Source organism: Hylobates moloch, unplaced genomic scaffold (genome assembly GCF_009828535.3).
Source record: "Hylobates moloch isolate HMO894 unplaced genomic scaffold, HMol_V3 SCAFFOLD_22, whole genome shotgun sequence".
NCBI lineage: Eukaryota > Metazoa > Chordata > Mammalia > Primates > Hylobatidae > Hylobates > Hylobates moloch.
This window is the reverse complement of record NW_026652297.1, coordinates 42,573,957-42,599,921: the sequence shown is the minus strand read 5'-3', so window position 1 is coordinate 42,599,921 and position 25,965 is coordinate 42,573,957. Positions and strand designations below refer to the sequence as shown.

The following is a 25,965-nucleotide window of genomic DNA, read 5'->3' as shown; positions in this document are numbered from 1 at the left end:
CTGGCCCCTGTTGGGGTCTGGCCATTCTCAGGGCTCAGCCTCCCACCCCCACGTCGGGGACGGGCAGAGAGAAACACATTCCTCATTGTGTCACTTCCCTTCATGGGCTGCCAAGGGGCTTAGGCACAGCCCCCCTTCCCTCCCCACTCACTTGTGTTTATTCTCATTTCCTCCCCGGCCCCCCTCAAAAGCCCCCACCAGCCTGCCCCACTGATGCTCTGCAGATGGGAGCGAGGCGGCACCCAGGCCCCAGCCTCTCTTCCTGCCCTCGATTTCCTGCAGCCCAGCCATGCTGGGGTCTTGGAGAGGGCGCCTCCACCTCCACGGAGGGTGGGCATGCCTTCTCCCTTGCCTCGAGCCCGCCTGGGGAGGAGCCTCGGGGTGACCAAGGCAGCCCCCAGGAGTGTTCTTGGGAGCTGGCCTGTCTCGGCTCCCTGGGCCGAGCTCTGAGAGCCTGAAGGACCCATGGGAAGCCGATGCTGCCTGGTCCCTCTGGGTAAGAAGCTATGTCCTCCCTCGGGGCAGGAGAAATGCTGCCATAAGACTTGGACATTTTTGGGACCAGCAAGTCTCCTATAGCCTGGTTGTTTTGAGCGTTTCTTGCTTAGCACATCCTTTTGAAGACCTATGAAGGCCATGAACTTCTGCCCCAGAAAAACTCACTACACCCATCACTATGCATACAATTTCCAGGGGGGCGTAGAGCCCAAGTTAAGAAGCCCTGGCTGGGCGCGGTGGCTCACACTGTAATCCCTGCACTTTGGGAGGCTGAGGTGGGCAGATCACCTGAGGTCAGGAGTTCGAGACCAGCCTGGCCAACATGGTGAAACCCCGTCTCTACTAAAAAAAAAAAAAAAAAAAAATTAGCCAGTGAGTGTGGTGGCGGGCGCCTGTAATTCCAGCTACACGGAAGGCTGAGGCAGGAGAATCGCCTGAACTTGGGAGGTGGAGGCTGCAGTGAGCTGAGATCTTGACACTGCTACACTCCAGCCTGGACGACAGAGTGAGACTCTTAAAAAAAAATGATAGAAGCCCTTTGCTGGATGGTCTGATCTGAACCCTCCATTTCTCAGGTGAAGCTAGAGTAGCTTGTGGAAGCATGCGCAGATATGCTTCCACAGAGCCCTGTCCTTGGAACCTGGTAAAGACGAAGGGTGTTGATGGCGCTTCCCCTCCCTGCTACCCATTGCCCCTTGACTCCAGGCCACCCCTTCCATGTATCTCTGTCAATATGCAGGAGGAAGATTCCCCTAAGCCAGATGTGGAGGGAGGATTCCTGGGAGCAAATCATGCCCCATGCCATCGTTGGGAAAACAGAGGCTTTGGGAGCTGAGTGTGTAAGAGTGAGTTTGTGAGCAGAAGCAATGAAAGGAGGAGGGAGTAACGGATTAATAAAAGTTCAGAAAAAGCAAAACGGGGTGAAATAGGAAACAAAGTAAAGATTGTTAAGTTGGACTTAATAACAACTTAAAAATTTTACACCTTTGGCCAGGTGAGTGGCTCATGCCTGTAATCCCAGCACTTTGGGAGGCTGAGGCAGGTAGATCACCTAAGGTCAGGAGTTTGAGACCAGCCTGGCTAACACGTTGAAACCCTGTCTCTACTAAAAATACAAAAAATTAGCCGGGTGTGGTGGCAGGAGCCTTGTAATCTCAGCTATTCAGGAGGCTGAGGCAGGAGAATCGCTTGAACCCGGGAGGTGGAGGTTGCAGTGAGCTGAGATCACACCATTGCACTCCAGCCTGGGCAACAGGAGCAAAACTCCGTCTCAAAAAAAAAAAAAAAAAAAAAAAAATTGCACCTTAAAGGATACCATCAAGAAAGTGAAAGAGAACCACAGAATGAGAGAAAATATTTGCAAATCAGATCTGATAAGGGATGTCTATTTAGAATATATACAGAACTCTTACAACTCAATAGCAAAAAGACAAATAATCCAGTTGAAAAAAACGGGCAGGCTGGGCATGGTGGCTCATGCATGCAATCCCAGAACTCTGGGTGGCCAAGGCGGGCAGATCATGAGGTCAGGAGTTCAAGACCAGCCTGACCAACATGGTGAAACCCATCTCCACTAAAAATACAAAAATTAGCTGGGTGTGGTGGCGCACGCCTGTAATCCCAGCTACTCAGGAGGCTGAGGCAGGAGAATCACTTGAACCTACAAGGCGGAGATTGCAGTGAGCCGAGATCATGCCATTGCACTCCAGCTTGGGCAACAAGAGTGAAACTCCATCTCAAAAAAAAAAAAAAAAAAAAAATTGCACCTTAAAGGATATCATCAAGAAAGTGAAAGAGAACCACAGAATGAGAGAAAATATTTGCAAATCAGATCTGATAAGGGATGTCTATTTAGAATATATACAAGACTCTTACAACTCAATAGCAAAAAGACAAATAACCCAGTTGAAAAAAATGGGCAAAGGATCTGAATAGACATTTTATCCAAGAAGACACACAAATGGCCAATAAGCCCATGCAAAGATGCTCAACATCACCAGCAGTAAGGGAAATGCAAATCAAAGCCACTTGACACCCACTAAGACAGCTGTAATAAAAAAGAGAGACTCCAGCAAGTGTTGATGATGATGTGGAGAACTGGAACCCTTACACATTACTGGTGGGAATGTAAAATGGTGCAGACACTTTGGAAAACAGTTTCACAGTTAGGGTTACCATATGACCCAGAAATTCCACTCCTAGGTATATATCCAAGAGAAATACACATACATCCACACAAGAACCCATAGCTGAATGTTCACAGCAGCATTGTGCGCAGTAGCAAAAAGTAGAAACTGGCCACATGTGGTAGCTCAAGCCTGTAATCCCAACACTTTGGGAGGCTGAGGTAGGAGGATCACTTGAGACCAGGAGTTTGAGACCAGCCTGAGCAACACAGTGAGACTCCTATCTCTACCAAAAATAAAAATTGGCCAGGCATGGTGGTGCATGCCTGTAGTCCCACATACTCAGGCGGCTGAGGCAGGAGAATTGCTTGAGCCCAGGAAGTCAAGGCTGTAGTGAGCCGTGATCATGCCACTGCACTCTAGCACTCTAGCCTGGGCGCTAGAGTGAGACTCTGTCAAAAAAAAAAAAAAAAAGGCTGGGCGCAGTGGCTCACACCTGTGATCCCAGCACTTTGGGAGGGTGAGGCGGGCGGATCACGAGGTCAGGAGTTTGAGACCAGCCTGACCAACATGGTGAAATCCCGTCTCTACTAAAAAATACAAAAATTAGCCAGGCATGGTGGCTCGTGCCTGTAATCCCAGCTCCTCAGGAGGCTGAGGCAGGAGAATCACTTGAACTCGGGAGGAGTAGGTTGCAGCAAGCCGAGATCGCACCACTGCACTCCAGACTGGGCAACAGAGTGAGACTCCAGCTCAAAAAAAAAAAAAAAAAAGTAGTATCCGCCCAAATATTCAAGAGATGAAGGGATAAACAAAATGTGGTGTAGTCATACAATGGAATATTATCTGGCCATTAAAAGGAACGAAGTGCTGATACGTGCTATAACATGGGTGAACCCTGAAAGTACCATGCTGAAAGAATATTACCTGTTGCATGATTTCATTTATAGAAAATGTCCAGAACAGGCAGATTTATAGATCTATAGACAGAAAGCAGATTAGTGGTTGCTTGGGCTGGGGGAAGAGGGGGTGGAGGAATGAGGAGTGACTGTTAATGATTCAAGGTTTCTTTTGCAGATGATGAAAATGTTCTAAAATTAGATTATGGTGATTACACAATTCTGTAAAATATACTAGAAACCACTGGATTGCACACTTTTTTTTAAACGGGTGAACTTTTATGGCACGTAAATTATATCTCACTAGAGCTGTTAAAGAGCATGTGAGTTTTTATGACCGTGTGTCTGTGTGTGTGTGTGTGTGTGTGTGTGTACCCACATACAGGCAGGGTGGGGTGGCAGAGAGTCAACTCCCTCTGGCCCCCACAGACCTCCCTGCTTGTGGTTTTGAAAACCAAATTATAGGTTCGGAGGCCACAAAGCAGCCTTCCCTGGGCCTACAAGACTTCCAGGGTTCACTAGAAAGTGGGGGCTGGCTGAGAAGTGGGCCAGGACACCCTGCAGGTATAGAAGTGTCTAGGGGAGGAAGGGAGAGGTTCTAGTCCCATCCTCCAGGCCCCTCTTGTCTCTGATAACAATCCACAGGTTATTTATTGAGCATGTACCCCATGCCAGGCATGGGGGCTACCATGGCCAACAAGAGGGCTGTCCCTGAACACATCAGCCTTCCCTCCTGGGCCTCAGTGGTGCCAGAGTCCAGGCAGCTTGCCTGTGGCATTCCTCCCCGGTGTTGTTGGGGATGGGGAGGGGAGGAGGGACAGAGCCCAGCAGCCTCACCCTCAGCCCCGCCCACAGATTAATGGAAGCCACCTGGCGTGGGGCGAGCCTCACTCCACCCCCAGGCCGCCACTTTCGTTCGTTCCCATGAGCATCTGCTTCTAATGAGCGCCTCAGCACCCCTGCATACCAGCCCCCGGGGCTCATTAATCTCATTAAGTAATGACAAATCATCCCGGGGCTGACCGGGCTCCCCTCCCCAGACTCCTTTAGCCGTGCACGAGCCTCTGGGGGCCGGTGTCCACACAGACCCATACGCTGGCAGGCACGTAGTCTCGCTCCCTTGGCCTCTCTTCGGGCTGTCTGCCCTAGCTGGCTTGGTCCCTGGTCTAGAGGCATCTTACTGTGACTGACACCCTCAGAGCCCCCCAGAAAAGTCTTCCTGCGGCCTGCTCCCCATTGCATGTGCTTGGCAGGGGATCCCGGGGAATGAATCACCAGCTGTACTTGGAGCATGTATATTTCAGCTACACAATTGCCTGCTCAAGGCTGGGAACTGTAGGCAAATCTATGCAAATGATAGGCGGCCAGGGTAACATCTAGCAACTGGGAAACCTTCAGAGGGGAAGGCAACTGCCTGCCATATACTGGAAGCCTGTGCTGCCATGCATTCTGTGTGAGGAACTCTTCCTCTGTTCCTGTAACAACTCCTCATAGCCCCATTTTCCAGGTGAGTAACCCAGGGCTGGGAGAGGCACCGGAAGGTGAAAGAAGGAGGGATGATTCCATTCCAGGCTGCTTTTCACACCAAATGGAGTCCCGTGCTCTTTCATCAGCTCCTCTCTGCCCCAAAAGTCTTTCCTTTGGGCAAGAAACAGTCTTGGCCATGCTGGAGGGTGGTGGGGGAGAGAGAGGGCCCAGAGGTGCAAGGCAGGTCTTCTGTACACTCCCTGGGTGGCCCAGGAGGTGTTTCTGCGGGGCTCTGTTTCAGGTCTTCCTGTCTATCCTACCTGGCTGATAAAGGCGTGTGCCCCCCATCTCCACCCCTACCCCCAACCTCTCTGGACGATCATCTCTGACATATCCCCACTGGGCATCTGCTCTGTGGCCTCTTCCTTGCCCACCCTGCCCATGCTGGCCTCAGGACCCTGCATTGCAAAACAGATACCACACAGATCTACTCCAGCTCCTGCCCAACAAGGCGACCCCCTCACGTACACACAGCCCATTTGCAAAGGCCCAAGGGGCTCTCAGCCAAGGAGGCCATGCACGCACATTCTGCAACAGCCTGGAGCTTCCGTTTCAGTTAGCAGACTGGGCCCCAACCCTCCCACGGGACGTGCTGCTCATAGACTGTGGGATGTCAAGTTGCCATGGCCTCAGCCGCCCAAGCCTAGACATCTGAATTTGACAGGACAGAGGGATCAGTGTTTCCTGAGCACCAACTACATGCCAGCCCGTGGAGTCTTATTCCTGATGAATAGGCCCTCAGTCTAGGGGTCATCTTGCCCACTGGCACCTAACCTGGATGAGCATGAGAATTGCCTGCATAGCATGTAAAAAATTCCCAGGCCCCATGGGACAGATGAATTAGAATCTCCAGGAGGGAGGCCCAGCATCTGTATTACCCAAGGGCCCTCTCCTTCTAGGGGGATAGTGGTTGTGATGGTTAGTTTTGTGTCAGCTTGACCAAGGCTATAGTACCCAGTGGTTTAATCACACATGAATCTAGATGTCCCTGTGCAGGTATTTTGTAGATGTGGTTGACATCTTCCATCAGCTGACCTCATGTGAAGGAGATGCTCCTATATGATGTGGGTGGGCCTCATCCAATCAGCTGAAGGCCTTAAGAGCAGACACTGAGGCTTCCTAGAGAAGAAATTCTGCCCCAAGACTGCAGCATCTGCTCCTGTCTGACTTCTCAGACTGCTGGCCTGCCCTACAGATATGGGGTCTGTCAGCCCCCACAATCATGTCAATCAATTCCTTTTTAAAAAATATCTTCGTGGCCAGATGTGGTGGCTCATGCCTGTAATCCCAGCACTTTGGAAGGCCGAGGCGGGCGGATCACTTGAGGTCAGGAGTTTGAGACCAGCCTGGCCAACATGGTGAAACCCGGTCTCTATTAAAAATACAAGAATTAGCCAGGTGTGGTGGTACGTACCTGTAATCCCAGCTATTCAGGAGTCTGAGGCAGGAGAATCAATTGAACCTGGGAGGTGGAGGTTGCAGTGAGCCAAGATTGTGACACTGCACTCTAGACTGGGTGACAGAGTGAGACGCTGTCTCAAAAAAGAAAAAAAAAGGCCAGGCACGGTGGCTCATGCCTGTAATTCCAGCACTTTGGAAGGCCGAGGTGGGCGGATCACAAGGTCAAGAGATCGAGACCATCCTCATCCTGGCCAACATGGTGAAACACTGTCTCTACTAAAAATACAAAAATTAGCTGGGCGTCTTGGCGTGTGCCTGTAATCCCAGTTACTTGGGAAGCTGAGGCAGGAGAATCACTTAAACCAAGGAGGCAGAGGTTGCACTGAGCCGAGATCGTGCCACTGCACTCCAGCCTGGTGACAGAGAGAGACTCCATCTCAAAAAATAATAACAAGTATTTGTATATATAAATACAGCAGTGATCAGTGACCACGTTGGAGACCCTGAGCTCCTCCAGCCCTGAACAAGCACCATCCCTGTCCTGCTGCCCATGGCACACCCTTCTGCCCAGATGGCCCCTCCTTTGGAAAGCCTGGCCCTGTCACTGGGTTCTGTGATCACCTTCTCCCTATGGGCGCTGTGGGTGTCCCACACACATCCAAGGATCATAGAATTTTAGATCCATAATGCACCTCCCAAATCACCCCATCTACCCTAGCTCTTCTGACAATGAGGAATCGAAGGCCACCCCAGTACCCACCCTGGCATCACATCCTACCTGTCTCCTGCCACCTCCCCCTGGCTCGCTCTGCCAGCTCACACTGCCCTTCTGTTTCTCAGACTCCCCAGGCATTCCCTGAACCCAGGGGCCTTGGCAATGCCTGCTCTCTTCATCCTTCCTGAGAGCTCTGGGCTTCCTTTCTCGTCCCTTCAGGTCTCATGCCCAGGCATGTCACCAGCAAGGCCTTCCTGACCTCACTACATAAAATAGCACCCCTGGCCCTCTTGCTTTCTCTCCTCCTTATCCTGTCTTGTTTTTCTCTGCTGCACTTAGGCCTCCAGACACACCACACACCTATTTGCTATTTTCTGGGTCCTATCAGTAGAGGTAAGGGCCGGGAGGGCAGGCACCTGATCTCCTGTGTTCACTCCCAATGCCTAGGACAGAGCGTGGCACATAGAAGGGCTCAGTGAGCACCTACAGAATGAATGGATAGGGTGATCAGCACAGAGCAGGAGCTGGGACTCAGCGTTTAGAATTCCCACTCTAGTGCTGCTCCTACATCGCACGACTCGGCATCAAGCCAGATGTTGCCTCTCGTGAGCTGCTGCTGCCCTGGTTCTTCTGACTGCCTGCCATGCTCAGGGTGCACTTGCTATGCGGCCTCCATAGTCTTGGCGCTGGAGAAGGACAGGCCATCTTTTCATCTTCATCAGAAAAATGTGCTCTCATGACACTGAAGGACAAGGAGACAGGGGCAAGGCTGAAGAAGGGGAGATGTCAGTGAGGCCACCAGGGGCTCTGGGCAGCACCTTCTCACTTGTGTGTGCTAAGGAGGAGGAGGAAGAGCCACTGCAGGAGGTGCCAGCCTGAGAGGGGCAGGGCAGGGGCTGAAGAGGCCACTGCGGCTTGCCTTCCTCCAAAGACCCCTGGAAGGACATCTGGTTTCCTGCGACTCCAAGACTGCCTCCAAGACCAAGCCTGGGCTGAGCAGAGGACACAGAGCTCTCAAATGCTTAGCCGCTTTCCCTCTTTGTTGGCACCCAAGAGGACTTTTACATTTATTTATTTATTTATTTATTTATCTAGAGCTGGAGTCTTGCTCTGTCACCCAGGCTGGAGTACAATGGCACGATCTCAGCTCACTGCAACCTATGCCTCCCGGGTTCAAGCAATTCTCCCTGCCTCAGCCTCCCGAGTAGCTGGGATTACAGGCACCCACCACCACACCCAGCTAATTTTTGTATTTTTAGTAGAGACAGGGCTTCACCATGTTGTCCAGGCTGGTCTTGAACTCCTAACCTCAGGTGATCCGACAGCCTTGGACTCCCAAAGTGCTGGGATTACAGGCATGAGCCACCATGCCTGGCCTATTTATTTATTTATTTAGAGAGACAGGGTCTCACTCTTTTGCCCAAGCTGGAGTGCAGTGGCACAATTATGGCTCACTGCAGCCTCAACTTCCCCAGCTCAAGCGATTCCCACCTCAGCCTCCCGAGTAGCTGGAACTATGGGTGCATACCACCATGCCTGGCTAATTAAAAAAAAATTTTTTTTTCTAGAGACAGGGTCTCATTATGTTGCCCAGACTGGTCTTGAGCTCCTGAGCTCAAGCAATCTGCCTGCCTCCCAAAGCTTTGGAATTACTGGTGTGAGCCACCATGCCTGGCACCAAGGAGACTTAGATAGCAGCTTGGTGGCAGCCCTTTCTCTGCATCAAGACCACTCTGTCTGTGAGCCACAGAGCAGATGGTCAGAAGGACCTAGTCATGGAGCTGTGTGCAAATGTCGCTGTCACCATCGCAGGTCCCCCTGCTATCCCCAGCTTGTCCCAGATTGGTAGACAGCCTGCTCTACCTTTCTGCCCAAATATGGGATTTGTGCCTTCCCACTCCCAGGAACCCAGCCAGGCCATCACTCTTTCCTCCCAGCTTCGGGGGCTTGGGGCCAGAGGCTTTCCCTTCCACTGTGGAATAGGTGTCACGGAGGCTCCCTCACGAGGCTGCTGTCATGGTGAGAGATGTCAACACCATGTCACATCCATACTGTGTCTCCATTACTTCTTTGGACTTTGTTGACACCTCCTTTGAACTTGACAAGAGCCCTAATCTACGTGTGTGTGTGTGTGTGTGTGTGTGTGTGTGTGTGTGTTTTGTTTTCTTTTTGAGACAGAGTCTTGCTCTGTCCCCCAGGCTGGAGTGCAGTGGCGCAATCTCAGCTCACTGCAGGCTCCACCTCCCGGGTTCAAGCAATTCTCCTGCCTCAGCCTCCTGAGCAGCTGGGACTACAGTCGCACGCCACCATGCCCGGCTAATTTTTGTATTTTTAGTAGAGACGGGGTTTTACCATGTTGGCCAGGCTGGTCTCAAACTCCTGACCTCGTGATCCACCCACTTTGGCCTCCCAAAGTACTGGGATTATGGGCATGAGCCACCGCACCCAGCCGTGTGTGTGTGTGTGTGTGTGTGTGTGTGTGTGTGTGTGTGTGTTTGAGATGGAGTCTCGCTCTGTCATCCAGGCTGGAGTGCAGTGGCGCAATCTCAGCTTACTGCAATCTTCGCTTCCCAGGTTCAAGAGATTCTGGTGCCTCAGCCCCCGAGTAGCTGGGATTACAGGCATGCAGCACCATGCCCAGCTAATTTTTGTATTTTTAGTAGAGGCGAGGTTTTACCATGTTGGCCAGGCTAGTCTTGAACTCCTGGCCTCAAGTGATCCACCCGCCTCGGCCTCCCAAAGTGCTGGGAATACAGGTGTGAGCCACTGCGCCCGGCCTAAGTGTGTGTGTGTTTTTAAGAGACAGGGCCTTTACTCTGTTACACAGGCTGGAGTGCAGTGGCACAATCACAGCTCACTGCAGGCTTGAACTCCTGGGCTCAAGCCGTCCTCCAGCCTCGGCTTCCCAGAGTGCTGGGATTTACAGAACCACCACGCCCAGACCCCAATATACTTAATTCTAATATACATGGCATTGTTTGTGGTCTCCCCTGGACTGCAATCGCCTGGGCTGTTTTTGAGCAGGCGTCACACCTTTATTCTTTTGTGTCTCCCATTGCGCTGACCCATTTGGGCAAAATAGTGCTAGAAGGGCCAAGGGTCCTCCCTGTCGGAGGAACTAGGAACGCCTAGCAGGATGAGAGCAGAGATGGGAGAGGGGATGGGGGCATGAGAGAGAAAGCAAGAGTCAGGCTGTAGGGGAGGTGGGAGGCCCAGGCTTCCTCTATGGAGGGGCAAGGACCCAGAGCTGTGGTCCAGGCTGTGGTCCCTGGATTGTACTGACGGAGCAGGGGACTTAGAGGGAGGGTGATTACATTCCTGAGTCTGGCAGCTTCAGTGACTGGCCCAAGCGGCTGAGTGAGGTCTCTCACCCAGAGCTTACCCTACCTCTCCATGAGCCCCGTGAACACTCTCCCCATGCGGAGAGGGCAGGGCTTCTGCGTCCGCCCATTTCCCTAACAACTCACAGCCACCAGCTCCTCCTCGATAACCCTCTTCCCCACACTGGCCCCACCAGACGCAGGGGCCCCAGCTCTGGGAATGAGGTTCCAGCCGGCTAGCGGGGCCCTGGCAGCCCCAGGGCCAAGGCCAGCCTGAAGGCTGCCACTGCCCAGGCGGCTCTGAACCAGGGTGGGGTGGGCTGGAGTGGGGGAGAGGCTTGGAAACGATCGGCCTTCCCCACCCTCAGCCACCTTGGGGCTTTGTTTGTTGATTTGTTTGTAGGAAAGGCAGAAAAGGGCCGCAGTCAGTCGCTTTAAGCCGCCCTCAGCCCTTTTATGCTGGGCCCCCAGCTGGGAGGGGGAGGCCAGTGGAGAGCTCGGTCCTCACAGCTAATTGCTCATTAAAGAGCGTTAATGAGCTTCTCAGAGCCCGCTCCCCACTTCTCTCGCCGTGGCTGGCGGAGGAGCTGGTTTCTCGTTCCATACCAGCGCCTCTCTGGCTTCTCCTTGTTGGTCAAGCCCTGGGCAGGGTCCTAGTGGGTCTAACTCCGGGCCCTGCTTGGCCGGCAGGTTCTGGAGTCACTCAGCAACCAGCGTTCCTCCTCCTCCCTGGGGTGACCTCTTGCCATCATGGCCATCCCCCTCCTCCACCCCACCTTCCCCAGCACTTACAGCTTCTCCAGCAGCGACAGTCCCAAGAAGGAGCCATTGCGGAGCCCCGTGATCTTGTTATTGCTCAAGAGCCTGAAGAGACAGAACACAGACAGGAGAAGGTGCTGTTACGTGCTGGGCATCTGCTTTCACCACTGGTGGGGCCAGCTTGCATCTGTGTCAACGGCGCCCCCTGGAGTTGTGCAAAGCAGCAGCCCCACCCTCTACTTCCGGAGATTATAGGGAGAAGCTGGCCAACGGTCCACCCAGCCCCAAGTCAGACCTTCCTGCCCTGAGTCTCCTCCAAGCCTGGCTCTGACCTGGGGCTCTGTGTGCAGGTGGGAGGTGGGCTTAGCAGGTGGGGGTGACGCTGTGATGCCCCGTTTCCACTCTGGAACCACAGGGCTGACCCTCGATGCCCCCTCATGCCCTTCACAGTTCCATCCTTGCTCAAGCCCTTCACCCAATATCCCGAGGAGAGTGGTGGGGAGAATGGCTTGCACGGGGCCAGGATGCCCAGCAGGTCCGGAGGCAGGCGGGAGCTGCCCTTCCTCGGAGGCTCGCATACTCTCACCTGTGAGCGGAGGACCTCACGGGCCCCCATCTCAGAGGGCCTGAGCGCACAGTGGCCGCACGCTAGCCTCCTAAGCCTTCTGAAGCCTTGGCAGAAAGCCAATGGAGCCCCAAGTGTAGGGGAAGCCAGGCCTCAGCCTCAGCCTCTGCGCCTCGGGTTCTGTTTATTTATTCGTTTGTATTTAGGGGAGGAGGAAAGGGGCCCCAAGTGACTGAGAGAGACCGAGTGTCTCATCTCCGCCCACCCACTCAGGCTTTCTCTGCCAAGCTCCCTGCTGGGAGGAGGGAGATCCAGGCCAGCCAAAGGGCTCATCCCCCAGTTAATTGCTTATTAGAAAGCTTTAATGAGCCTCTCCGCCCAAACTCTTGCCTGCCCTGGGCTGATGCAAAGGGTCTCCCTTCTTTGGTCTCAAGGGTAGAGAACTGACCTGGGAAGGCCAGAGGTGCAGCCCCTGGGCCTTTCCTTGAGCGAGCGGCCTCCAGGCTGGACTGGAAGGGAGGGGGAAGTGGGAAGGAACAAGCCCTAAGAAGAGCTGGCAAAGAGATGAGCCTCGAAGCTTCCTGGAAGTGGTGGGTGAACAGACCAGGGGCAGTGGGGAGACCCCCGACGGCTGACATTCCAGCTGCTCTGTCTTCCATTGGCTCGTGGAGAAGACAGTGGCCAGGATGGAGGGAAGCATGGAAAAGCGTTGAAGGGGCTTTCTAGGGCCATGGGAGGGGTGGAGACCTCATTTCCTTCCTTCCTTCTCCCCACTCCATAGATCCCTCCCACCCATCCAGTCCCTGCCTAATGGTCCCTCCAATGGTGACATTTCCTGGTGGGAAGTGATGGGTAGGGGGGTAGGTTGGCTGAGTTTCCAAAATGCTTACACACACACAAACACACACACACATGCACAATGTTGATATGTCAAAAAGTACATCACAGTAGTCGTTATATGGGATATTAGACCTTCTATAAACTCATTTTATTATTTTATTTATTATTCTCATTTTATGGGTTAGGATAGTTTTATTTCATTTCATACATGGGGTGTTGGTGATGAATCATAATCTTGGCCATTCTTAGGGCCTCTAGAGGCCTCTAAAGGTCTCATCAGGCCCTGGTGGGGCTGGGGTGGCCTCTGAGTGGTGACAGACTCTTTAAAAGAAATTAAAAAAAGATTTTTTTAGAGACGAGGTCTTGCTCTATCACCCAGGCTACAGTGCAGTGGCACAGTTAGAGCTCACTGCAGCCTCACTCCTGGGCTCAAGGGATCCTCCTGCCTCTGCCTGAGTAGCTGGCACTATAGGCACGAGCCATCATGCCTGGCAGGTGACAGGCTCTGACTTTAAAGTCAAAGCCTGCCTCACTCCACCCCCAGTTCATGCCCTTCCTATACCCCAGAGTTTACATTAAATGTTGGACAAGGGACTGGGTACGGTGGCTCACATCTGTAACCTAGCACTTTGGGAGGCTGGGACGGGCAAATCACTTGAGGCCAGGAGTTCAAGACCAGCTGGGCAACATAGTGAAACTCTGTCTCTACAAAATAAATAAATAAATAAAAATAAAAAATTAGCTGGGCCTGGTGGCATGGTACCTATAGTCCCAGCTACTCAGGAGCCTGAGGGAGGAGGATTGTATTGCTTGAGCCCAGGAGTTCAAGGCTACAGTGAGCTATGATGGCACCATTGCACTCCAGCCTGGGCAACAGAGTGAGACCCAGACTCAAAAAAAAAAAAACCCCCAAAAATTCTGCAACTCCCAAATCCTCAATATTAAAACCTGAGATCTCAGTTTGAGAGCTCTGCCCAGCGTGGGGCAGAGGTGGTGTTGGTGGGGGTGGTTCCTCACATTTTCCCAACTCTTTAGCCTTTAACCCACTTCAAATACCCCAAATTCTTTAACAGAGAGATGACAAAAACAACAACAACAAAACCATTGCAAGTGCATGTCATTTTAAATTTTCTTTTCTTTTTTTTTTTTTTTCTGAAACAGAGTCTCACTCTGTGGCCCAGACTGGAGTGCAATGGCATGATGTCAGCTCACTGCAAACTCTGCCTCCAGGGTTCCAGTGATTCTCCTGCCTCAGCCTCCGGAGTAGCTGGATTACAGGTGCCCATCACCATGCATGGCTAATTTTTATATTTTTAGTAGAGGCGGGGTTTCACCATGTTGGCCAGGCTGGTCTCAAACTCCTGACCTCAGGTGATCCGCCTGCCTCGGCCTCCCAGAGTGCTGGGATTACAGGTGTGAGCCACTGCACCCAGCCCATTTTAAATTTCCTAGTAGCCACATTTAAAAAGTTTAAAAGTTGGGTCAGGTGCGGTGGCTCACGCCTATAATCCCTGCACTCTGGGAGGCCGAGGCAGTCGGATCACCTGAGGTCAGGAGTTTGAGACCAGCCTGGCTAACATGGTGAAACCCCGTCTCTACTAAAAAATACAAAATTAGCCAGGCGTGGTGGTGCATGCCTGTAATCCCAGCTACTCGGTAGGATGAGGCAGGAGAATCACTTGAACCCGGGAGGCGGAGGTTCCAGTGAGGCAAGATTGCGCCATTGCACACCAGCCTGGGCAACAAGAGCAACACTGTCGCCAAAAAAAAAAAAAAAAAAAAAGTTGGCTGGGTACAGTGGCTCACATCTGTAATCCCAGCACTTTGGGAGGCTGAGGCAGGCAGATCACCTGAGGTCAGGAGTTTGAGACCAGCCTGGCCAACATGGTGAAACCCCATCTCCACTAAAAATACAAAAAATTAGCCAGGCGTGGTGGCAGGCGCCTGTAAGCCCAGCTACTTGGGAGGCTGAGGCAGGAGAATCTCTTGAACCTAAGAGGTGGAGGTTGCAGTGAGCCAAGAACACACTATTGCACTCCAGCCTAGGTGACGAGAGTGAAACTCCGTCTCAAAAAAAAAAAAAAAAACCACACACACACACACAGTATAAAAGTTCTTTTTCTTGTCTTTCTTTTTTTTTTTTTTTTGAGACAGGGTCTTGCTCTGTCACCCAGTCTGGAGTGCAGTGGCGCGATCTCGGTTCACTGCAAGCTCCACCTCCCGGGTTCACGCCATTCTCCTGCCTCAGCCTCTTGAGTAGCTGGGACTACAGGCACCTGCTACCACGCCCGGCTAATTTTTTTGCATTTTTTTAGTAGAGACGGGGTTTCACCATGTTAGCCAGGATGGTCTTGATCTCCTGACCTCGTGATCAACCCGCCTCAGCCTCCCAAAGTGCTGGGATTACAGGTGTGAGCCACCACACCCGGCCTAAAAGTTCATTTTGAGAACATACGTTATTTAGGCCCGGTGCAGTGGCTCATGCCTGTAATCCCAGTGCTTTGGAAGGCTGAGGCAGGAGAATTGCTTGAAGCCAGGAGTTCAAGACCGGTCTGGGCAACATAGCAAGACCCTGTGTCTACAAAAAATTTTTTAAAAAGTAGCCAGACATGGCGGCCTGCCTGTAGTCCTAGCTACTTGGGAGGACAAGGCAAGAGGATCACTTGAGCCCAGGAGTTTGAGGCTGCAGTGAGCTGTGATTGCACCACTGCACTCCAGCCTGAGCGAGACTCTGTTTCTTTCTTTTTTTTTTGAGAGAGAGAGTCTTGTTCTGTCGCCAGGCTGGAGTGCAGTGGTGTGCTCTCAGCTCACTGCAACCTCCGCCTCCCGGGTTCAATCGATTCTCCTGCTGCCGCCTGCCAAGTAGCTGGGACTACAGGTGCATGCCACCACGCCCAGATAATTTTTATATTTTTATTAGAAACGGGGTTTCACCATGTTGGCCAGGATGGTCCTGATCTCTTGATCTTGTGATCTGCCTGCCTTATCTTCCTAAAGTGCTGGGATTACAGGCGTGAGTCACCTCACGAGACCCTGTTTCTAAAAATATATGTGTGTGTGTGTGTGTGTGTGTGTATATGTATATTTATGTATATATATGATCTAACTCTAACTCAATATCCAAAATATTATTTCAATATGTAATCAATATAAAATTATTAATGAGATACTTTCGTTTTGATTTTGGTACAAAGTCTTAGGACTCTGGAATGTCCTACTACTCTATTCTCTGCCAACACATCTCAATTCAGACCAGCTGCGGACCAAGTGCACTCGTGTCCGTGTGCAGGGTGGGAGCAGAGTGACAGATCGGGGACCTGCCCCAGAGGAGGGCAAGGACGAGCCTCTGGCCCAGAATAGCTTATCTCTGAGACCGGCTCCCATCCCTCCCCAAGCCGCCCTGAGCCCAGACTTTATGCAGGCCCAGTCTGTCTGTCTGTCTCTCTCTCTCTTCCCTCCACCCACCCCTCTCTCTCTGAGGCAGCCTCTGTGCCTGCTGGGAGGCAAGGGCTGAGTTGAGTGGGGGGCAGCTGCAGCCCACGCTTCCGGTTTGGCTAGCCCAGCACCAATTCCAGCCCTGAAAGTCTTGAAATGAGATATTTTCTTGCTGCAGAGAACATGGTCCTGATTCCCCACCCTCTGACCCACTCGCAGACGCAGGCACCAGGCAAAGGCCTTTTCATCCTTCTCCTCCAAGGGGCCCCCTTCTTGCCGAATTTCTAGCTCTTGGAAAGACCTCAGGCAGATCGCTGTGTGATTCGAGTCCTCAGATACCCAGCATTGGATCTTTTGGCCTTAACAACCTGGAGAGGTCTGAGGAAGTTTACTCTAGACCTAGATTATCCAGAGAGGGGCCTCCAGTGACATTGAGCTTGCTGGTTCTATTCTCCAGAGGGTGCCTTGTGGTGGGTCTGTCTGGGGAGAGGAGGGCAGGCAGTTTTAGACAGATAGTGCAGGGATCTGGTCTTTTTTTTTTTTTTTTTTTAAGAGAGACAAGTCTCGCTCTATTGCCCAGGCTGGAGTGCAGTGGCATGATGACAAATCACTGCAGCCTCCACCTCTTGAGCTCAAGCAATCCTCTCACCTTGGCCTCCCCAGGAGCTAGGACTATAGGCATGTGCCACCATGACCAGCTAATTAAAAAAAAAAATGTTTTTGTAGAGGCTAGATGAGGCGGCTCATGCCTATAATCCCAGCAGTTTGGGAGGCCAAGATGGGTGGATCACTTGAGGCCGGGAGTTCAAGACCAGCCTAGCCAACATGGTGAAATCTCATCTCTACTAAAAACAAAAATTAGCCGGGTGTGGTGGCGCACACCTGTAATCCCAGCTACTCTGGAGGCTGAGGCAGGAGAACCACTTGAACCCGGGAGGTGGAGGTTGCAGTAAGCCAAGATCATGCCACTGCACTCCAGCCCGGGCAGCAGAGCAAGACTCTGTCTCAAAAAAAAAAAAAAAAAAAAAAAGACAGAAAGAAGGAAAGAAAAAAGTTTTTCTAGAGATGAGGATCTCACTATGTTACCCAGGCTGGTCTTGAACTTCTAAACTCAAGAAATCGACTTGCCTCAGCCTCCCAAAGTGCTGGGATTATAGGGATGAGCCACTGTGCCTGGCTGGGTCTGGCATTTTTATGGGCAGGTAGGAAGCTGGGCATTACAGCACTGCTGATGGGGATGAACATGCATGCACACGCGCGCACGCGCACACACACACACACACACACACACACACACACAGCTTCATCCAATGGGCAGAAAAATGTTCCCACCATTCTAGGCTGCCCCCGGGGAGGAAAGCAGGCAAAGTGGTCACAATTGGGCAGGGAAGGAGGGGGCGTTGGACCCACAGCTCCATCCAACACAGACACAGGGTCAGCCTAGGCCCTCTTCAACCCCCACAAGACAGACGCCTCCTCAACCTGCTCCGTCCTCTGGCCCTAAAACCTCACGGGGGCCAGCCAGGTAGATTTCCTGCTCAACCACACACTAGCTCTGCCCCAGAGCCCTGGCTGGCCTGGCCAGGCATCTTCAGCTTCTTTCTTCCCTCCCTCCCACACCCTTCTCCCACTCCTAATGTCAAGCTTTTCACAGGAAGGAGGGCCAGTCCCTGGAGTCTCCTGTTCTCTACTTCAGAGTTTGAAATCTGGCCAGAGAGAGGGGGCACACCGAGTCCATTCCAGAACTCTCTCCCGGCTGGGGTCCTATTTTGGGGGAGAGAAGCAAGCAGAGTTCCCACTAATGAGGCTGGAGGCCAAGGGAGCAAGCGGCTGGCGTCTACAGAGAGGCTCTGTGGGCTCTGGGCAGCCGCAGGAACGTACCAGATACCACCCCGACATCAAAGATGACCCTGCAGGAGTCACATGGGCACACAGCACATGCCTGAACTAAATGTTTCTCACATGTGCGGGAAGAGTCATGCGTGTCAGCCCCCTGCCAACCACTCAGACCCAATGAGCTCCTCACTGGACTTGGGGTATCCATACTCCCTATGGAGTCTGATCCTGAAGCCTCCATTGGTTCAGGCCATCACTAGGTTCCTAGAGTCTGGGAGGCCCCGTCTCCAACACCTGCCACTGGCAGCTTGGCCGTGTCTTAGGGAAACCATCAGGGTAGGAGGCGGTCTGCTTGCTGATGCCAAAAAGCCCTGGGGCTCGAACCCCCACGGAAATCAGAGCTCTCAGCCTCCCCTGCAGGCGCTGTGCCTTTGAGCATTTCCAGGGCCCAAAGAGACGCCTAAAACCTAAAAAAGAAGCATTGCCTCTAAAATATAGATGCTGCAAAGACAGAAATTAACCAATGCTTAATGACATAATTACCCAATGTCATACTATGTCATTAGCAATAATTATTATGTTTGATGACGGATGTGGGTACATTTTAGTATGGTTGATACGACAGTAAGACCTCCAAAAGTGAGGATGCTCGCCGTGCACAGGCCCTGTTTCAACACACAACCTCAGGTGAAAGGCTGGCCTGTGACTTCCCGTCCCTCCGTGGCTGCCTTCACATGCATTTAGCCTGACTGCAAGGGACATAAATGTTGGGGAGGACATGTAAGGTGTCCTGCCCGCTCCTGCACTTCCCTGCCACCCTTCCCTGGGCTGGACGCCTGTCCGGTCAGCCCTGAACACCGACTGGCCATAGAAGGAGGCCTAGGGAGGGGCTTTAGGGGACTGGGTCCTGAGACTGCCCCTGAACGCAGCCTGGAAGCTGGGCTGTCCAGGCAGGGCTGGAGGCCCAGGCCATGAGAGAAAACAGACCTGCAGTGAGTCCTGCTCCACCCTGCCTTCTCTCATACGTCTGGTCTCCTTTCTTTAATCTACCCTCGCTACAAGGGCACCCCAACTTGGTGGTGAGCAGGGGGAACCAAGAAACTGGGGCTTGGATGGGAAGGGAATCTGTGGCTTTGGGACAGAACCTGGAGACAGAAACCTAAGAAAATGGGCTACATGCCGGGCGCAGTGGCTCACATCTGTAATCTCAGCACTTTGGGAGGACGAGGTGGGTGATCACTTGAGGTCAGGAGTTCGAGACCAGCCCGGCCAACATGGTGAAACCCCGTCTCTATTAAAAATACAAAAATTAGCCGGACAAGGTAGCACGCATCTGTAGTCCCAGCTACTAGGGAGGCTGAGGCGGGAGAATCACTTGAACCCGGGAGGCAGAGGTTGCAGAGAGCCAAGATTGTGCCACTGCACTCCAGCCTGGGTGACAGAGTGAGACTCGACTCTGTCTCAAAAAAGAAAAAAAAAAAGAAAAAAGAAAAAAAGAAAAAGAAAATGAAAATGGGCTACAGGTATTCGTTGGGGATAATCAGTATACCTTGATGGGGATTTGGGGGTCACAGCATCCTGGCTTGAGGACAAGGAACGTAGTCTGCTGTAGTCATCCACAGTTAGGTATTCATTCATTCATCCATTCATTCATTCATTCATTGCTCAGAGCTACCTAACAGCCACTGTGCACTCAGCCTTGTGTAACAGGCTAGTCCTACAAACATAAATCATACATCGCATATCTGTAAACCTCCATTCATAGGAGGTGGAGGGAGATGTGTCCAACAGGATGGAATGTTTATCTATGTGTGTGTCTGTGTTCCCCTGCTTTGTGGAGGCTGGGATGTTACCCCCAATTGACCTTAAACACTTCCTCCACGCACAACCTAAAAGCCCCCCGGGGGGAGCCAAGCTTTTGGGTGAAGAAAGCAGACCTCTTTGAGGGGTAGGTGGTGATGGAGGTCTCTCTATGTTGCCCAGGTTGGTCTTGAACTCCTCTTGCCTCAGCCTCTGGACTAGCTAGTATGCCACCATGCCTGGCTAACAAAAAAAATGTTTTTTGTTTGTTTGTTTTTTGTTTGAGACGGAGTCTCACTCTGTCACCCAGGCTGGAGTGCAGTGGTATGATCTCGGCTCACTGCAACCTCCACCTCCCGGGTCCAAGCGACCCGCCTGCCTCAGCCTCATGAGTAGCTGGGCTTACAGGTGCGTGCCACTACACCCGGCTAATTTTTTGTATTTTTAGTAGAGACGGGGTTTCACCGTGTTAGCCAGGATGGTCTGGAACTCCTGACCTCGTGATCCACCCACCTCAGCCTCCCAAAGTGTTGGAATTACAGGCGTGAGCCACCATGACCGGCCAAAAAAGAAAAAACAAATTTTAGACACGGATCTCTATGTGCCCAGACTGGTTTTGAACCCCTGGCCTCAAGTGATCCCCCTGCCTCAGCCTGCAGAGTAGCTGAGATTACAGCGAAAGGCCAACACCCGCGGCACAGACCTCTTTTAAAATACAAATAGACCCAAAAGGATCGAAGTTATCAGTCTTTTCTACCTACGCAGATACTCGTCTTTGACCTTTCCTCCCTAGAAGCTCTATTTGCTGCCCTGATCCTGTCCGGCATTGTAAGCTGGTACCTGTCTCCAGGAGACTGTAAGGACAGAAGGGCAGAGCCTGGGTCTTTTGCCTCCTCCCATGGGGCGAAGATACACTGTAGGCATTGGCTGAGTGACAGGGGCAGAGCTCCAGGATGGAGGGGCTGTTTGGTCAACAGAGAGTTCACTGCTGAGCCCTGGGTTTCCCCAAGCCAAATGGCAGTTTCTTTCTACCTCCAATTCCCTCTCTCTCCCCAGCACCTAGGAGATAGCATCCATCCTTCTCTGAGTGAGCCTGGCTCCATGGTACAGCCTTTCTGGGATGCCACACCCATAGGGGTCACATTGTCTGAAGCTACCCAAGGTGGTGCCAGAGAGGAAGAGGAAACAGTTGGAAGGGCGTTTTAGAGACCATGGGTTGCACATTTCCTGGGTCAGACTGATTTCAAATACTCCATGCAGTGCTTCTGTACAGGGACCCCATGAATACGCTTGTACTTGTTAGGCCATTAGGGGGTCGGGGGGGCCCCTTTTCCCTGGCTCATGTATCCATGTGGAGGAAAACGGATTAGGGCATCTGCCCTGTCCCATCTCCAGGGATGGCTCCTCTGATTGGTCGGTGTGCAAAGAGGCCCCAGACCTTCCTGCCTGCAGAGCTGTTTAATGTGGGGGCTCTCCTTCAGAGGGGCTGGGAATGGGACTCGGATGTCCCCTGGGTGGGCAGCTCTGACTAAACTCATTGCTGCTGAACCTATAAGCTAGGTCTTCCAACAGCTTTTATCAACAATAAACCTGTATTTTGATCTCCCGTCTGCTAACCTATTCTATATCTCCGCAACCCTCCTCAAGTGAAGTCAGGAAGTACTGTTTTTGGGGTCAGGCCCCTTAAACTCCCAGTCCCACGTGCCTGCGTTTTCATCAGAAAACACCCTTGCCATCAGCAGAGTGGGCAGGTGTGGCCTCCGGGGCCCCTGCTGGCTGGGGCAGTGTCACTGTTTGAGACTGAGGGTGGTGAAGCTTTCAAGAGGTCTGAGAAGTTTCAGAGTTTCCAGATCTGTCTGTCTTGCTTCCTCTCCCTTTCTCCTGGAGATGTGGCTGCCCTTGGTGGCTTTGTCTCTGGGTTCCCACCTGCACAGACTAACAGCAGAGGGGATGGGAGGCAGGAGCCCTGGGGTCTAGTTAGAGCTGCCTGGCTAAGAGCTGTGTGTGTGTGTGTGTGTGTGTGTGTGTGTCACCGTGGGCAGGTTGGCCCCTCCCTGGGGGTAGACTGGAGACCCCACACCTTATCTTTGATGGTCTTTCCCATCCTGGACGCTGAGTCTCCTGAAGCCTGAAGTCATAGTTTCTGCCTTGATACATAATTCCCAGCAAGGCTAGGAGCCCTGGCAGGGGAAGGGAGGAGGAGAGGGAGGAACAGAGGCGGTAGAGGGGGCCCTGAGACCTTCTCTTCTCTTCCCAGCTGGGAGATGTCTGGCCCCTTGGTTGAGGCTGGAACGCCCTCCCCAGGACTCGCCCTCCCACCCTGTCCATTGCCTGCTCCTCTGTGACAGATGGGGCTCCCGCGCCTCACCTGGCCCCATCCATCCTGCACACCTCCCTGGCTCCCAGGAAAGGGCTGGGAGAGCTGAGAGTGTCCTGGGAGTCTGCTGGAGTGACCTACGCTCAGTGGCTTCTCTGCCCCCTCCCCCCATAACCCAGTCCTGAAAGCAAAGGAATGTTCTGGAGTTTGGGAAGGATGGGGGCCCCCGGAGGAGGGAGGAAGGGGAGGAGGCAGCTTTGTCCTGTCAGTGTCTGAGCTGTAAATAGAACAGAGCGGCTGGGCTGGGGGAATGAAAATAAACAGCCCCTCTGAGCAGCCCTTCCTAGCGGTTACCGGATCTTCCTTCTGGTCCCCCAGTCTGGGGCCATTTCCCTCCTCTCCCCGCCCCTGCTCTCTGGCTGCTCCCAGGGAGGCTGGGGCAGCCTCTACCTCTGGGGTGATGGGGAGGATAGCGGTGTCTGGGTCCAGGCTGTGTGGCGTCCGGGAACTCTCTTCCCCTCTCTGGACTTTGCTGAGGGGAGCAGCCAGTGCCTCCATGGAGTGGAAGGACAGCGATCAACTCAGAGGTGGCTGGAATTTATTCTCCATCAGGAAAGGGTTCTTCTCCCAATGACTCCCATGTGGGATAAACTTAGAAACACTCTCTTTCTTTAAAAACATGACCCCGCATTGAAGGGTCAATTTATGGTTAGGTTCAAATTACATTGGTTTGCCTGTGCCTTTGGGGGAAATTCTCACACTCCCCCCCCCCAGGACGGGGGTTGCCACTCCCCCTCCCTAATCACAGAGGGGAGAGCGGTGGTAGCCAGCAGGAGGGGACTTCGGTGGCTTCAGGAGTGGCTAGGTTCATGCACATGCAGGAGTAACTCCGGCCAAATAACACATTCGGGGTCTTGGACCCACTGGGGGCGGAGTCACAAGTGCCCCCTTAGGAGCCAGCATGATGGCCTCTGCAGTGTTTTTCATTCAACCAGTGAGCCCCAGAGAGCTCTGAGCTCTGCCCAGGGCTCTCCCTAGGATGGGACCCTGACTCTAACATCCTGCAGCAGAGGGAGCCCTCAGGGGAGGGGCTTCCGGGCCCCAGAGGATGGATGGGTGGAATCCCTGGATCCCGAGCTAGCGACCTCCAGCTTCTCCAGTGGGTGGTGGGGAAGAGTCCAGGAGAGACTGAGGTTTCTGCTGGGCCCCTCCCTTTGAACTGGCGAGGTCCCGGAGCCCAGGTGGGGGTGCCGCAGCTGAGAGCTGCACCCCTGGGTGGGGAGGGGAGTGGGTGCTGGAGTCTCCGGGCTTGCCCTGGCCTTCTCTGTCTCTGGCCTCTTCCCTCTCTTCTTTCCTTCTTTTTCTTCGCTCTTTCCCCCTCCCCCTCTTCTCTCACAAAAGCTCTCTGTACACAGCCACTTCCTCTGGCTGCTGTCTCTGCGCCCAGACCTTATGAGAACCATATGGGGGAAAGCTGGTGGAAGAGAAGGGGGTGGGGGCGCCGGCCTGGGCCTGCCCCTCCACCAGCATCCTTGTCCTGCCCTCGGGCCATGTGCACGATGCTTGGCACACTTTGCCCAAATTCCCCTAACTGGATCCTGGTGGCTGTAACGAGGGGCCCTGAAGTGAGTCCCAGCCAGCAGCTGGAGGTCCAGAGGGAGATCTGTGCTCAAGAACAACTTCCCTGAGGCCCATCTTCCTCAAATTCCCCCACCAAGACCACTGAACTCCCAGCAGAAGAACCCAGCCTGTACTGGGCACACCTGCGGCAGACAGCCTCTTCTCCCCTAGGTGGGCAGCCTGCGTGGTGGGCACCCCCGCTTTCCTGAATGGGAGGCCGAGCAGGTTGAGGGTTTGCCTGTTCTGGGGAAATTCAAAGTGACCTCTCCTTGCCCAGCCTGGAATGTTCCCAGGTCAAGAGGGCTCAGATCCTGCTGGGAAGGAACTGGGTTTTTTTAAGCGTCTTTTGTGTCTAATGGGTCCCAAGTTCAGCCAGGTGAGCAGCGAGGCCCTCACCTGGCAGGAATGCAATGCCCATCCCGGCGCCAGCCCCAGCCGGCTGTGTGACTGTCAGCAAGGCACCCTTCTTCTCCTGGCCTCGGTTTGCTCAGCTGTAAGATGTGAGACTGGACTTCCTTATCGCTAAGATCCTTTGGAGCCCAGGCTGTCTGGGAATTTATGACACTGGCTGGTATCCTCAGAGTGCCTGCTCAGATGTCCTAGGAGGTCTTCATAGATTTCCTTCTGGAGTTATCTACAAACAGTCCTTTCCTGGAATTCCTTATCCTCAGCCCCCTTCCCCCTCACTCACTCCCAGAGCTGACAACCTCAGCCCTCAGCTGCTCTCGAGTAATAGTGGGGCTCACAGTGGTCTGCACCTTCCTCCCACACCCAGGTTCTCCCGGTCATAAGCCACCCCCCATGGGACCTTTTCCCTGGGGGAGGCCCACAAAGGCTCCTGCTCTCTCTGTTCAGAAGCATGGGTGCCCACAGCTGCCCTGCAGACTGGGCTGGGAGCCTGGGGGGTGGGGTGGGACAGAGGGATCAGGAAGGAAGCCAAGAGCTCAGCTTTCCTGGAAAACTGCGAATGAAAATCCACTAGAGAAAAAAATGCAAAGGATGGGGGAGACGGGGGATGCAAAAACAGAAGGCAGAGTTGAGATAATGGGTGGAGGTGGCAGGAGGGCTTTCCATGCGGTAAACGGGACTGTGAACGGGGTCGCCTCTGACTGCAGGAAGGCTTTCTCAGAGTGCAGGAGGAGGCTCTCCGCAGACAGGGACCCCACCTTCATGCCTGAACAGCCCCCAGCACTCAGACTCCCCAAGGATCAATCCTGAGTGCCCTGGGGCCCCATCTTGGAGGAAAAAAAAAGGTCTTCCACGGGAATGTGGGGGAGATGGGGAGGGAGGATAAAGCCAAAACACAAAAATGAATGGCTCCAGTTTTATTTGCACCAGGTGACAAGCTAAAAGGTGAAAAGGAAAATGTTCGTGGCAGGAAAAAAAATAAATAAAGCACGAAGGAGGAATTTGGAAATGAGTCTGGCCATTTGCGTGGGGCGGCTCTCAGATCTTGTCCTCTGGTTTTGCTGCTAGGCAAAAGAAGCGGCAGCCCCCTCCTTCCCAGATGCAGGGTCTCAGAGAGCGATACCCCAAAGACCAGACACTTTGACACACTGAGAGACTTTAGGGGCCTCAAAACTTGGAGCTCAGAACCAAGATCCTCCTAACTTATCTTGTCCCCTGTTCCCCCTGCACAGGGATGGGGCACTCTCCCTGGAATTCCCTTATCTGATGGAGAAAACTTCTCCCCGAAATAAAGGCAATGGTCTAAATACCTACTCCCTAGAGATCTCAGCAAATAACCAAGACAGAGCAGGAGAAGAGTCTGGGAATCGTCACTGCACCCAGACTTCTCATCTACTCGGAGAGCTCTGAGAGATCACCTGAGAGGTGTGATCCGCATAAATCCGCATATTGAAACCACCTTTTGCTTCTGTGCAGCTCACCTTCTCCGGAGTCCCATCACCTGCCAGCCACCTCCCACCTCCCAGTCCATACATCTCTCCTCTGTGGAGAGAGCATTTCAGCCTTATTGACTCCCGTGCACACGTGTGTGCGTAACAGTAATACATGAGTTATGCTTTTCTCTTGTTAACCTGGGGTTTTTGTTGTTGTTAGAGGGCTGTTGGCTGTAACCCTTCCCGATGGGGAGGAGACAGATCGTCCCCTTTAAGCCCCTACACAGACTTTCTCCTGCTCCCTCCCTCAAGATGCATCCTGGGGTGGGTGTGGGGGTGCTGGAGGGACTGAGCCTCAGAGGAGGGAACCTTTGCCCAGCTTCTGCTGAAGGAGAGCCTGGGTTCTTTTTCTTTTCAAAGCCAGCTGGTGGGGATTGGGGGGTGCCATGAGGATGAGGATTATGCG

General features: G+C 53.0%; 1 protein-coding gene across 2 annotated transcripts in view; it reads right to left on the bottom strand.

Moving 5' to 3' along the window:
• The window catches only part of ADGRA2 (adhesion G protein-coupled receptor A2), a 45,554-nt gene that overhangs the window by 16,565 nt on the left and 3,024 nt on the right, over nucleotides 1-25,965 (bottom strand). For both annotated transcript variants that reach the window (XM_032143634.2, XM_032143635.2), the window contains exon 2: nucleotides 11,279-11,350. In XM_032143634.2, coding sequence (XP_031999525.1) covers nucleotides 11,279-11,350 — 72 coding nt within the window. The remainder of the gene's footprint in view (nucleotides 1-11,278; nucleotides 11,351-25,965) is intronic.